This window comes from Hibiscus syriacus, unplaced genomic scaffold, assembly GCF_006381635.1.
Source record: "Hibiscus syriacus cultivar Baekdansim isolate YM2019G1 unplaced genomic scaffold, ASM638163v2 tig00111640_pilon, whole genome shotgun sequence".
Lineage (NCBI taxonomy): Eukaryota > Viridiplantae > Streptophyta > Magnoliopsida > Malvales > Malvaceae > Hibiscus > Hibiscus syriacus.
Window position 1 is genome coordinate 181,015 of NW_024063142.1, and position 14,820 is coordinate 195,834.

The following is a 14,820-nucleotide window of genomic DNA, read 5'->3' on the forward strand; positions in this document are numbered from 1 at the left end:
TTTCAGATTGAAAGAGTCTTTACTACAATTCTCATATAAATGGAAAAAACAAAATAAAATATCAAGTCAAGAAAAGAAAAGAACAGTAACGAGTCTCTTCCATAGCATTGGATATGGATAATATCTCTACATAATTCAAAACAAGGAAAAGAAGTTTTAAAATTACACACCGCCACCAGTAACTTGTAGTAGAAGAATGGAAGTGAACAAAAAAATGATATGTAGGGTCCTTTGTCTAAGACTCCATCTGTGTCATCAGACATAATCAATTCAGACATAATCAATTCCTCGAGAGCTTATATCGAGCATATGTGGTTGTGATCGCTCTCTCTTTTTGGTTATATACAGAAATAGCCAACTTGATGGAGGGACAGCATTTACTGGAATACAACGATCCGAAGGCGAAATTAACAGTTGATGCCACACTGACCGTTTGCAGCAGCTTTTGTAGCATCCGAGGTGAAGGGGTCGATACGCACCCACAGCAACGAGAAGATAGAAGCAAGAAGTATAGACCACACGATGACAATTGTAGGGGTGCGATTCTGACGACCCAACAGACCTTTCAAGAAAGGATATAAATGGGCAATCACCCAGATTGCAAAGAAAAGCTTCCCGAAAAGAGGGCCCCAGGATTGGTAACCACTGTTTATAGCATATGATACGCCGGCCACGATGCCCACCAGGTTGATAATAAGTACCGTGGTTGGAGGAATGAGGAGCGATGTCCATTTGAAAACATAAAGCTCCGCAAACTCGCCATCATCGTCAGTTGCCTTTGAAGTGACAGTGAAGTTGGTATCTATTCCAGCAAGAACTTTCAGAAGACCCTGGAAAACAGCAAAGAGATGAGCTGATGTCCCACCGATGACCCAGAATTGTTCATTTCTCCACCAGTCTTCGATACTGACACCACTCAACCTAAGCTCTAGTATTCCAGTGGCAAAAATGGAGACAAAAAGGAGAATGAACCACATGCTAGCATAGTTGCTTATCTGTGCATAAAAATTGGAGGAAGAACATTAGTATCGGAAAATAGTTTTTAGAGGATTGCAGGGCCAGAAAATCCATTTTAAAGCAAGAAAGTGAAGCTATAACGACCACCTACCTCGGGAATGATAAATTTTCCTGTCAGAAGGCAAAAGGCTGGAAGCATACAATAAGCAAGCAAAGGAATAGAGGTAAGGGGATAAACAATGGTGTTAATGTATGCCAGTCTCTCCAGAAGCCTCAATCTTCCTTTGTAACCATACCAGATGGGGCAATGCCTGCTCAGCAAAATCTCAATTGAACCCAAGGCCCATCGAAGAACTTGGTTCAAACGATCAGAAAGATTGATAGGAGCAGATCCCTTAAATGCTGGACGAGGAGGCATGCAATAGATTGATATCCACCCACGGGTATGCATCTTAAAACCAGTCAAAATATCTTCTGTAACAGAACCATAAATCCATCCAATCTGGTCACAGGAGAAAAAAATCAAAAGAGTTGGTGCATATAAAAAGGGAAAATGGGTTAGGCACTAGCAAAGGCCATGATACTTCATCAACTGACCTCCTTGCCCCATTCAGTCTTGCCCTCGTATCCACAACTAATTACATGGATTGCTTCTTTTAAGAGAGTTGCAGGATTTGTTGATGGTGGAATGCCTCCTTGTTCCATGAAGGTAGCTGCAATAAATACCGGGGACTGACCAAACCGCTTCTCTAAGCTCTTCTGAGACATAAGAAGAGACCTTTCACCATCATATCCTGCAGAAAACAATAAATAAAATTAAAATCGCATAGTGGATGCACATTCTAACAAAATTTTCATCTCCATGCTCACTTAATCAAAATGGAATCCACAAGCATACTTCTTTGCATACTGAGTGAACTTGAATAATATTGATGCAGGAGAAATTCAATATAATGAAAACTTTATGTTTATGGCAACCATGAGAAGCGGGAATCCCACAGTTTCATGTGTAAAATAAAGCGATATGGTTGCAGACTGGTGTAGAGAACATCAAATCAATTTAAGATTAAACAATTAAAATCAGAAATAGTTTTGACAAAAATGCCCACCTTCAACACCCTCTTCAATGTCTTCCATATTGAAAATAGGGATGGTCGATTCAGTTCTCTTAGCTGCCCTTTTCTGGTCAATATATTTTTTATTTCCACTCTTTCCCTTCTTTCTTGAACCGCAACAACTCTTAACAATAATATTTGGTTCTAAATCAGCTTCTGTTAGAACTGGATCGTAGCCATATAGTGCTTGCCTGTTGAAACAACAACCAGTTCCCACATAGACTGGACCTTGGATGCCATCTAACCCTTTCAAGTTAATCTGCAAAATACAAGTTCAAAGTGAACTACAATTCCCCATTAAATAGTAATTGGAAAGAAACATTATCTTGAAGACAAATTAAGTGGGTCTTACATCAAAGAACACAATATTTCTGTTAGCATATCGATAGTGCAAGTCAATACCATCAAAACGTTGAGGGAACTGCACATAGCATGTCTTTCTTCCATATGCAGGATCCATTATGAAACACATAGCTTCTTTAAGAGCTTTACTGTTATTGAAGTAGTGATCACAATCGACGACATTCAACAAATATACTCCATTGGTAAGAACAGCTGAAACTCGAATCTGTGAAACATAAGATGGCAAGATTAGAAAGTGGAACTGAGGTTGCAAGTGCTGAAAATCTAAGAGGATATATTCCTGACGAAAAACTGGCGAATATTCATTGTGAACATATGTAACATAAATATTATGCTCTAAAATACTTTGGTTACGTGCTGAAATTGAAGGGCTGAGAATGGCATACCAAAGCATTCATGGCTCCAGCTTTCTTGTGGTGTTGTTGGAAGCCAGGTCGTTTCTCTCGAGAAACATAGATAAGGCGAGGTAGTTCATTTCCATCAGTATCAAGCCCTCCACTGTGACCTAAAAACACCTGTTGGTCCACAAAAAGGATGTTAGAAAGAAAAAAAAACATGATAGTAAGTAATCACACAACCAACTTCACTGTCAGAACTCAGCTGAAGAACAATACCTGTATCATTCCTGGATGATCTCTTGGGTTGTTTCCAGGCCACGGTGTGCCATCCCGCATTGTCCAACCTTCTTCAGGCATTTTCTGAGCTTTGGCAACAAGGGCATTGATCCGCACCTTGAATTCTTCATATTCTCTCTGTTGAAAGAAGAATTCATTTTGGTAAATTTTAAAGTAGGTGACATCATTTTTTAAGTTTAATACGAAATAGTGAGTGGAAGAAACATCTCTTTAGATTTTATAGGTCTCATATTCTAAAAATCAGCCTTGAACTTGGATAGGAACCCTCTTCAACCCTTCTGCAGATTTCTTTGGTTATATATTTATGTATGCAGTGTTTAACTACGAAGAAAATACATGAAGATGTTGACTATTTCAAGCAAAGCTTACTAGTAGGCACAAAACTATGTTTAAAAAAATCATATGCTTTACCAATCTTTTTTCTTTCCTATATTTTTACCAATTCAAATAGACTTTTATTTTTCCTCTATTTCATGAATCTCAAGATATAACCACATTTTCATCATGTTAAAGCAAATACAATTCTAGGCTAACACCCAGAAAAAATCAAGAAAGTAAAGTTCTTTAAAATCAGAGAACTCCTCTGAAATACACTGACCTTCATAGCTCGACGCTCCTTGACAAAGGATGGCTGTATCTTGTCCTTTAGATAATCAATCTTTTGAGCAAAATAAAACTCAGGAGCTCTAGGCTCTATGTTGTGCTTCTTGCAGAAAGGCACCCACTTCCTTGCAAACTCTGCAGTTTCAGAGAAGGCTTCAAAAGTCAACATAGCTGAACAATCATCTGAAACATAGCAGGCCACTTTGTCCACCGGATAATCCACTGCAAGGATTGACAAGACGGTGTTTGCAGTGACAAGCGGAGGCTCTTTGAGTGGATCCACAGTACTGACAAAAACATCTACAGGGGCTAGTTGTGATGGTTCCTCATCTCGCTCATATCTAGAAAATAGAGCTAATCGCTATTAACAGTGAGATAACAAAAAAACACAACAAACACACACGGGCAACAGAGAGAAAGCAAGGTAGTTTGCCAGCCACATAAGAAATAATCCATCAGTGAAGTAACCGAACTGACCTCAAAGCTAGCCTGTCAAGGTAGGTCTCACGATTTATGGGATACCATTTTGGAAACTGATCTAGTAGCCAAGATAAGGCAAACCAAATCTCACAGATAACAGATGTTAGCCACAATGGATATGCATCTTTAACTGGATGTGTTGCACGATATTGCAAGAAAAAACCCAAAATGATGAGACGAAGAATGATGACAACACGATAAGGGGTGAGGTGAGAGGAAGAAATTGACACCACGCGACTCAAAGGTTGACGAGCATCGTCAGCCCTGCAGAACAAGAACTGTTAAACTTGAAAAAAAATGCAAATGTGAAATGCATAGATGATATCAACTGAGCAAAAAAAACATATTAATGATGTCTAGTCAAAAGGAATGGACACAATTTGCATCTAGAGATAGAAATATGACGGTGACAATACACCAAAATAAATTTTAACCAAAAAATTGAGTTAAAAAAACAAAATTGAAGATGAAAAATATAAACTTGATGTAATTTATAAGGTCCTAAAGATATATACAAGCACTCAAAGGAACATAGTAAACTGATTTAAGTCTTATTCTAGACAAGATAAACTTACATTTGCAGTTCCTCTCCATTTGAACCAGTTCCTTCTAGATCTCCCTTCACTTCAGTGTATTTATTGTTCATACGCAACACATTTTTATCCTGTTTGAGTTTCCAGCTTTCAACCCTTTCCTTCCAATCAACATTTCCAAGGCCATAAGAATTCAAGTCCTTTGTTGGGTCCACAATTCTCACCGGGACTACAAGAACAGAAGCATTAGTAATTCAGGTAATAAACCCTTCGCGCGCGCGGGAAAACACAAGAACTTACTTACCTGGTTGCCTTGGGTCAACAAAGGGTGACAAACTAACATTCTTTTCAGAAGGGCCCAAAGGACCCGATGTTGTTCGCACGGATTGATTGTCAGGTGTAGCAATTTCTCCAGAAACCTGAAAATGTTGACCTATCAGTTGGAAAGAAATGACCATTTAAGTAGCAGAAAGCATAAATCACCAGAGACTGTATTAGCAAAAGCTAGTCACTTTCCAAATACAAAAAGCTTTTCTTATGATTTACCCTAAACATGCAGGGCTATACATAAGAGTTAAGTAGCTAACGGGCAAAAGAAATAGCAAGATTGCAATGCATATAACTGTTGTGAACATGTGAAACGTTTTATATGAAATTTAACAAGAGGATAATAAATCCTACAAAACCAAGCAAGCATGAAATAGGTTTATCAATTAAATCTGATTAGAATAAACTGAAATGGTTGACTTGATTTTTCCAACTTTGACATTGAAACTCAGGAATTGAACAGTACATCTCGATCACCCAGTAGATGGATGAAAGGGTATTAAAAGAAGAAAAAAATAATCGCATCATGGTAAAGTTCATGCAAACTTCTTAGCATGAATAGGTACATAAGAACATAAAATGCCTACCGTACGGCCATTGGTTAGAAGGGGAATTGGTTGTTGAGATTCATGTCTTGAGGATGAAGAAAGATCCACATCTTCACCCTGCCATTGACGCTTTTCCTTACCGTGCCCTTGAGGATAGTCAAACTCATTTTACAAATCATCAACATCTTCCTCATCATCATCTCCTTCCACTCGAGGGCTCCCTGAAATATTCAGATATTACTTCACACATGATATAATATCTTAGATGCAAAATCATAAAATGAATTCAACGTCAAACAAACATAGAAAACATACAGACCTTTATGCCTCTTGTATCTAGTCTTGCACTGGGGACAACACTGAGTCCCATCTTTGCGTTCATACTCATAACAAGGTCGGCAAACTGGGAAGGCACACTCATTGCAAGCAACAAACACATCACCAGCAGCACCAACTCCAGCACTATCACCACAGATCTGACATGTCTGTCCATTCAAATTCTTTAGCGGTTTTGGCTGCATTTAGAAATGAGAATTGTCACTGTTAGCAATCTTCTAAAAAATTTGCAGTTGAACCAAATAGAGCCATTGTCTTTATTAAAATAGCTAAGCAGTTAAGGATTAGTTAAGGGAGTTAGAACTGTTAGTAGTTAGTTGAGTTAGTTGTAAAGCCTCTAGACTTGTGCTAAGCTTCTATGAGCGGCTATAAAAACGCTGATGCACTGAAAGCAATGAGAAAGAATTCAATGTGTGTTGTATATTGAAGCTCAATCTAGTTTCTTAACATGGTATCTTTCGCCAAAGTCCTCGGAATTTTGGTTTCAAGCTTCTAAACTTTCTTTCTCTCTGATTCTTCACTCATGGTGCACAATGGGTCTAGTCAGCAAATTGCTGACTCAGTTGCCATGGATTCTACAACTTCCCGTTTGTTCCATTAATTTCTACAACTTCATGGCTGAAACCGCCGCTAACTCTGCCGTTGCCGCCTCTCTTTTCGCTCTATATGATCCCCATCTCCTCCCGCAACAACATCAAGATATGATTAACTGCCACAGCCTTTACCTCGCTCGCTTCTGCGAAGTTGCAAAAGAAGTCGAATCACTCCGCCAAGAGAATACTTCTCTGAGATCAGTCAATCGCGGCCTCAACAAGCAACTCAGTGCATTGATCCAAACCTCAGTCCAGAACCACTTTGCATCCTCTGATTACAACACCACGCCATTTGAGTTGGTGAACTCTTTGGGAGGACTTTGTCTCGGTGGTGACGGTGTAGGAAAGGAAGAAATTTCTGCTGTGGAAGATGAAGTGGATTTTGAGAGGGTTATGTTGCCCAAGAGCATATCCGTTAGGTTCAATGGATATCTGAACATGATGAGTGAAGTTGGAGCAGCGAGCCATCGTGGTAAAACTCGGGGACTAACTCTGGCCGCAACTGCAAATGCTTCTCAACAGATCAGTGGAGCTACGAATATGAAGCAGAAGGTTCACGTGCAAGGAGGATGAAGAACTGTTAGTAGTTAAGCTGCGAAACATTGTTGTTATAGAATAGGTTTTTTTTAGAATTTTTTTGTTGAATGTTCATTCACATCAAAAGTTTGCATCATTGGCACTTCCGATTCAAGTCGAACGGAAGGAAGAATCGGCACTTCCGATTCAAGTCGAACGGAAGGAAGCATCTGCACTTCCGATTCAAGTCGAACGGAAGGAAGCATCGGCACTTCCGATTCAAGTCGAACGGAAGGAAGTATCGACACTTCCGATTCAAGTCGAACGAAAGGAAGTATCGACACTTCCGATTCAAGTCGAACGGAAGGATGTATGTCTTACCTTGTTGAAGGAGGAGGAGAAAGTAGAGAGAATATTAAAATAGTTAAGCAGTTAAGGATTAGTTAAGGGAGTTAGAACTGTTAGTAGTTAGTTGAGTTAGTTGTAAAGCCTCTAGACTTGTGCTAAGCTTCTATGAGCTGCTATAAAAACGCTGATGCACTGAAAGCAATGAGAAAGAATTCAATGTGTGTTTTATATTGAAGCTCAATCTAGTTTCTTAACAGTCTTAAATACAAAACAAGGAGCCACAAAAAATCATCCACCTTAAATAAGACAAAGTATTAAATGAAGAGCTTCAAAAGACTGGATTCTACGGATAAGATTCTAGGTTAAATCAGACCCGAATATCAAAGATCCGATTGTGCTCACTACCCAGTCATTCAGTTCTTGAGACAACCAATCCCTACTAACATTTAGATCCTAAGGAGGACTACCCAATATCGATATCGAGGATGATGCTTTTAAGCTGAGAAGTTACTTTCCATGATAACAAGCTCAGATCTAAACGCCACAATGCAAATCAAATATATCAGGACAAAAATCAAAGTAAATAATGAAATGAGAAATGGGCAAGTTTAAGAGACAAACCCCACCATCAGAATCATGGCGAATTCGAACCAGCCACCATTCCTGCACATGCTTCCATGGTTATTTGTTCTTTCTTTCACAGATTGAGAGAGAAGAGATTTAGATTAAAAATGTAAGTAATGTGAAGGCTGAAAAAAGACTGTCGGCAATCTTCTTCTCCAATTCAACACGCCATCTCCATTTTCACTTTACTCATTACAGCTATGATCTGTGGATTGTTCACTCGCTCTTGAATAAATTTGTTACTACAGATTTATTAGCAATTTTAGAAACGTGTAATATGGATTTATTGTCATAGTTCATTGATTTCCTTGAGCAGGGAAGATGTATAGCCGATTTACTCTCTCTTTTTTTTCGTGTTTTAGTTTTCTCTTTCATATTATCTTGTTTTGGGACAATTGATGGACTTGCTGTTGCTTTAATAAAATTCCGGCTGTCCACGTTAAAAAAAATTATATGAATATTTATAATTAAAAACTAATTTATAAAAACTGTTTAAAATGCAAAATGACCTACAAAATTAGTCAAATTGACCTTCGATTTTTTTAAGTTAAATTCCTCTACGATCTTAAAAAGTTGAATGAAATTGGTTCATGCGTTTAAAAAATTTAATTAAATTGGCAATTTTTATAACATGTTATAATTTGATATTATAAAACGTTTAAGAATTAATTTAAACAAATTTATTAAATTTAAAAACTATTTTGATCTAAAAAAGGGTCACTAAAACATAGTTTGATTAAAATTATTAAATCTAGAGATCAATTTAACAGAAAAAAAAAAGAGTTCGTACGTCAATTTAACTAAACTTACAAAATATTTTTATATTATAAACTTATAAAAAAGGTGATATGTTTATAAGAAAAAGGAAAGTGTAAATTCTGTAAAGATAATATATTAAATTTAAAAAGTTTTTTTTTTTTGGAAAAAATAGTTATTAAATGACTTTCAATGTTGATGGCTAAACGCCAATAGAGAAAACTTGACAAGATTGTGCAATCGGAAGTACAAAGCAAATGAGGAACGGGGAGTGAAGTAACGTAAAGCTAAGCTTAAAGCCTTAAAGTGAAACAAAGAATCTTACTAAAAGCTAAATCATGGATTGTAGCAGCAGACACACACTAATGACTTGCATGCCTACTTTTTGACCAATGTATTTTCTCAATTTATTTATAGATAATTATTTTATTAAATTTAGAATCATTATATTAATTAAATAAAAATCATTTTAACCTGTGTATGTATATAACTACAGACTTTTCCACCCTTTTATTACACCTAAGTATTTGGAGTCCTATGTAAATTATTCATTAAGCATTCTTACATGTACAAGTTTGATTACTTTGGGACAAAACCAGGTCGAAGCGAGAATTTTAGTTCAAGAGGACAAAGTATAATTAATAATAAAAACTTAAGGAGTAATATCAAAATAAATCAAAATTTAAAGGCACAAATAGGTAATTATCCCTATATTTTTTTAATGGTTAAAAAAATCTGAGAGGGGCAGTGCCCCCACAAGGGTCTACATGGCTTTGTCCTTGGAGGAAACTAAGTTGAACTATGAGTGAGGTTAAGTTAATTTTCAAACTAATTAACATGGTCCTAAAATAATTATTTTATAAAATTTAAAGAATTTAGATTTAATTTCATTAGTTTTAAAATTAAAATATTTTAAAAATAATTAAATCAAAAAATAGAATCAAAATTTAATTTCATTAATATCAATGACCTTCAAAAATAATTGAATAATTCAAGCTTAGCTTTAATATTTCAAAAATATCGATAGCTTAAGATATAATTAAACCATAAAACTTAGTTTTGGAGGAAGATTGCAGTTAGTCAAATATGTTCTATTCAGCATCTTTAATTTTTGGTGTAGGCAGCTTATCATTCTTAAAGGGATTATTAAGGAAGTGGATAGATTTTGCATGCGTTTTTTCTGGAAAGGGTGTGACACTCCGGCTAGAGGAGCCCGAGTAGGCTGGAGTCACATATGCTCCTTGAAGTCTGAGGGTGGGCTGGGACTCAGGGACCTTGCTCTATGGAGTAAATCGTGTTGCCTGATGCTAATTAGGAATATCCTAGCTAATGCTGGTTCATTGTGGATAGCTTGGATAAAGGCTTACTGTCTTAAATCAGAAAGTTACTGGGAGGTTGTTAGTAAGAATTAAGGACAAATTGAGGCAATGGTCCAGCAAAAAACTTAGTTTTGGAGGAAGGTTGCAGTTAGTCAAATCTGTTATATTCAGCATCTTTAATTTTTGGTGTAGGCAGCTTATCATTCCTAAAGGGATTATTAAGGAAGTGGAGAGACTTTGCATGCGTTTTTTCTGGAAAGGGTGTGACACTCCGGCTAGAGGAGCCCGAGTAGGCTGGAGTCATATATGCTCCTTGAAGTCTGAGGGTGGGCTGGGACTCAGGGACCTTGCTGTATGGAGTAAATCGTGTTGCCTGATGCTAATTAGGAATATCTTAGCTAATGCTGGTTCATTGTGGATAGCTTGGATAAAGGCTTACTGTCTTAAATCAAAAAGTTACTGGGAGGTTGTTAGTAAGAATTAAGGACAAATTGAGGCAATGGTCCAGCAAAAAACTTAGTTTTGGAGGAAGATTGCAGTTAGTCAAATTTGTTCTATTCAACATCTTTAATTTTTGGTGTAGGCAGCTTATCATTCCTAAAGGGATTATTAAGGAAGTGGAGAGACTTTGCATGCGTTTTTTCTGGAAAGGGTGTGACACTCCGGCTAGAGGAGCCCGAGTAGGCTGAAGTCAAATATGCTCCTTGAAGTCTGAGGGTGGGCTGGGACTCAAGGACCTTGCTCTATGGAGTAAATCGTGTCGCCTGATGCTAATTAGGAATATCCTAGCTAATGCTGGTTCATTGTGGATAGCTTAGATAAAGGCTTACTGTCTTAAATCAAAAAGTTACTGGGAGGTTGTTAGTAAGAATTAAGGACAAATTGAGGCAATGGTCCAGCAAAAACTTAGTTTTGGAGGAGGATTGAAGTTAGTCAAATCTGTTTTATTCAACATCTTTAATTTTTGGTGTAGGCAGCTTATCATTCCTAAAGGGATTATTAAGGAAGTGGAGAGACTTTGCATGCATTTTTTCTGGAAAGGGTGTGACACTCCGGCTAGAGGAGCCCGAGTAGGCTGGAGTCAGATCTGCTCCTTGAAGTCTAAGGGTGGGCTGGGACTCAGGGACCTTGGTCTATGGAGTAAATCGTGCTACCTGATGCTAATTAGGAATATCCTAGCTAATGCTGGTTCATTGTGGATAGCTTGGATAAAGGCTTACTGTCTTAAATCAGAAAGTTACTGGGAGGCTGTTAGTAAGCCTCATTACAGCTGGATTTTAAGCAAACTATTGAGACTTCGAGTTGATGCGAGGAGATTCTTGTTCCTGGTACCGATTTGAGCCAAATCAATGGTAAATGGATATAGGATAGTATTCGAATTAGAAAAGAGAAGGTGAGCTGGCACAAGATTATTTGGTTCCCTTCTCATATTCCAAAAGTTTCCCTTATCGCGTGGATGGTTACCCTCGATAGGCTGCCAACTAAGGACAAGCTTGCTCGTTTTGGTTTGGATATTGATGATGTATGTATGGTATGTGGTTCTGGCAGGGAATCACGTGATCACCTATTTGTTGACTGCCCTTATGCTAAGGATGTTTGGAGTGTTGTTCTACGGCTATGTGGGATTCGCTGTGTGGATTTCAGTTGGGATCAGCGCCTTAATTGGTTGATCGAGAACTTGAAGGGAAAAACCCTTCGCAGTCGAATCCTTAAGCTTGCTTGGATCGGGTTCCTTTATTATATTTGGGAAGAACGCAACCACAGGCAGTTTCGAGGTCTTTCAAGCACTAGTGAGGTAATTGTAAATAGAATTAAAGTAGCGGTGAAAACCAAAATGTATAGCCTTAGTACACACAGAGTTGATGATGGCAATAGATACTTGTACACAAATTGGGACTTGATCTAGGTTGAGGCAGGTTGTTTGTAGCAGCTAATGCTATTTCTTTTGGATGAAATATAATTTACTTATCCAAAAAAAATTAAACCATAAAAGTTGGGTCGTATCCCTCCCACTTATAACGTGTACATGTTCCTCGAATTATTCAAAATTTAACCCCATCCAACATTCATAAAACGATAATTAATTTTGTCGAAAATTAGACTGCATATTGAATATAATTTTTCATTGTTCCTCACAATTAGTACATTGAACGTTGCAAAGTACAAAATATATTGAAGATAATATTTCATCCTTTCTAGTCGGATAATATTAATTAAGGTAAAGTAGACAAATGGTCTTTCAACTAGACAATGTTATTTTGTTGAGTCACAAACTATTACAAATTACAAGATAGTCTTCTAATTATAGATCACTACTTTGTTAAGTCTTCTTACTATTAAAAGTTATAAAATGGTCATCATACTATTCATATGTTCCAAACTTATTTTTTTCATTAAAAAAATTGACAACATTCGGACCTTGCTGTTAACTTGTTAACTGGAATTTGATAAAACTTTATCCCAAAATTTCAAACGACTATTTTATCTCAATCAACATGTTAACGTCAAACACAAACGACGATCAATTTTTTAATAGAAAATGACTAGTTTAGAACATATTAATAGTCGAGTGATCATTTTGTAACTTTTAATAATCGAGAGACTAAACAAAATAATGTTTTATAGTTGAATGATCATTTTATAACTTTTAATTATCGAATGCTAAACAAAGTAACATCTTATAGTCGAATACTATTTGTATACTTTACCCCTATTAATTATTAAGCACCTGATTAATTAATTATGAAACACGTTGGTTGGGTGTGTATTTCCATTCTCCATGATTTTTAAACCAATTTTGACATCATAATAAAATGTTATTTTTTATTCAAAATTTATAATTTTTTTATTAAATAGAAAGGTATTACTAGATATAATTATTTGAAACAAATATTCCTATATACCAGCGGGTATTACTAGATATAGTCTTTTCTCTTGCATTGGTTTAAACAAAAAGATCCCCATTGTGGTCCAAGAATAACCCTCTTCAACTTTGCTTTGCCTTTGCAGAAATCACAATAATCAAATATTCCTTGGACCATTTTCAAACCCACAAAAAAAAGGCAGTCTTATCAAAGAGAAAAAGAAGAGAGGCACAAAAGAAACTGATACAGCATCGCTGATGATACTATAACATCCATTACATGCATGCCCTACGTACTTTGATATTAGCTTAACTACTTCAGACATGATTCATCTAGACATATAACATAAAAAACAAACAAAACGAAGAAAAAATGCAACAACTGGGGTTGCCTTGTCTCATCGATCTCTCTCCTGGGACTGCAGCAGTACCTGAAAGTGAAACCAGACTCATATTTAGAGACAAAATCTTCATTTGCGAGGAGATTAATGTACATCTAAAAGAAGAAGAAGAAGAATATACCCAAAAATGAAAATTTTCATTTTTATCAATTAGTATGAAGATTTGTGGGTGGAGTCCCTTGGCGCATTGCATCTGAAACATTCCATCCTGCTGGCAAAGTTGTGCTCATCGCAACCCAACCTTATGTTCAACCATGTCAACAACTATTCATTAATTCTTACGTCCAACTTTTTGTTCAAAAACATGCATTTATAAATATATATATTGTGTCAATGAAATGAACCTGGTGCAAATCCAGTCTCCAGATTTCCAGTTAGAGCGACTGGAGCTGCCACTGCCGAAGCCAAAGCCCTTCGAACGTGGGATGTCACCTTCAAACCCTCCAGACGGTTCATCTTTGGCTGCACCACATTTGAAGCAGCTTGATCTGCTGGCGAAGTTGTGAGCCCCGCAGTTGCCCACACTGCAATACCAGTCACCGGGCCTAACATCGGGTCCAGAGAACCCGAACGACGACCCGGACCCACCCCTACCACCAAAGCTTCCATAGTCGCCTCTCTCGCCACCGGGTCTCGGTTCTCCACAGCGCTGGCATGAATCCCTCCTTTGGAAGTTGAGGTGCAGGCACGACCTGCAATTCCAGTCTCCTGGCCTGTTCATATTTTCTCCTCTACAAACACAGTTAAACAAATAAATAATCAGCCATGCATGATGCATGCAATAACTTGATAATGAAGCTCTGAAAACGCTACCCAAAACCTAAAAATGCAGAGGGATGCAAACCTTGAGAAAGCAGATGACAATGAAGAAGATAGGATGGCGTGGGTTTAATTTAATGGGGGGGGGGTTGGGTATTTATATAGCGGATTAGACCTTGAGAACCGGGCGGATTGAGGAAGTAGGTTGTCTGGCCAGTGAGGGCTTAGGGTTTTCTTTTTCATATTCTTCTTGTCACTTTATTTTCCTTGAACAATGGAATCACAATAAACTAAAATTGGAAAAAAGAGATAAAGGAAATTTGAATTTAGATTCCAAAGGGGAAGAAAAAGATTTAAAAAGCCCCAATCTCAACTCCTTTTTAGGGTTTATAGTTGCATGTAAATGAGTGGCAAGTGCATGAGCACATGCAAATTAATAATTCCATCATTTTATTTACTTCCTTATTTGCCCTTCTTTCTGCATGTTCCCCCCCCCCCTTTATACTCTCAACTCCCTCCTGATACTGAATTTCTCCATAATTCTACGAGAAAACACATAATCATAACAAAATATAAATGAAAACACAAATATATGAAAATGTCAAGCCTAGTTCGATCTGGTAATAAGGCCACTCTTATCATATTTAAGCAGTGCGGATTTGGATAAGGAGGAACAAACTCAGTATTTCTAACCAGACAACATGAATATCGATCCCACGACTCTCTAAAAGAACCTCAGAGAGA

At 37.2% G+C, this 14,820-nt stretch overlaps 2 protein-coding genes and 1 pseudogene across 2 annotated transcripts; 1 reads left to right on the top strand and 2 right to left on the bottom strand.

The window, feature by feature from the left end:
* Positions 1-313: 313 nt before the first annotated feature.
* On the bottom strand, positions 314-8,162 carry LOC120166423 (annotated as a pseudogene).
* Positions 8,163-11,509: 3,347 nt separating this feature from the next.
* LOC120166522 lies at positions 11,510-11,980 on the top strand. Its single transcript, XM_039175779.1, has 2 exons — positions 11,510-11,848; positions 11,960-11,980. The coding sequence occupies exons 1-2, from the start codon at positions 11,510-11,512 to the stop codon at positions 11,978-11,980; spliced, it is 360 nt and encodes a 119-aa protein (XP_039031710.1).
* Positions 11,981-13,246: 1,266 nt separating this feature from the next.
* On the bottom strand, positions 13,247-14,234 carry LOC120166407 (TATA-binding protein-associated factor 2N-like). Its single transcript, XM_039175655.1, has 4 exons — positions 14,162-14,234; positions 13,662-14,048; positions 13,439-13,558; positions 13,247-13,347 (listed from the first exon to the last, which is right to left on the bottom strand). Exons 2-3 carry the CDS (start codon positions 14,036-14,038, stop codon positions 13,468-13,470), a joined length of 468 nt encoding a protein of 155 aa, XP_039031586.1. The 5' UTR covers positions 14,039-14,048; positions 14,162-14,234; the 3' UTR covers positions 13,247-13,347; positions 13,439-13,467.
* Positions 14,235-14,820: the final 586 nt, after the last annotated feature.

Excerpts from the sequence above, each read along its gene's own strand:
- LOC120166522 (XM_039175779.1), top strand. The coding sequence starts at position 11,510 with ATGGTTACCCTCGATAGGCTGCCAACTAAGGACAAGCTTGCTCGTTTT. Across the intron at positions 11,849-11,959 it reads GTCTTTCAAGCACTAGTGAG|GTTGAGGCAGGTTGTTTGTA; the intron begins GTAATTGTAAAT and ends GACTTGATCTAG.
- LOC120166407 (XM_039175655.1), bottom strand. The coding sequence starts at position 14,038 with ATGAACAGGCCAGGAGACTGGAATTGCAGGTCGTGCCTGCACCTCAAC. Across the intron at positions 13,559-13,661 it reads GGAGACTGGATTTGCACCAG|GTTGGGTTGCGATGAGCACA; the intron begins GTTCATTTCATT and ends GTTGAACATAAG.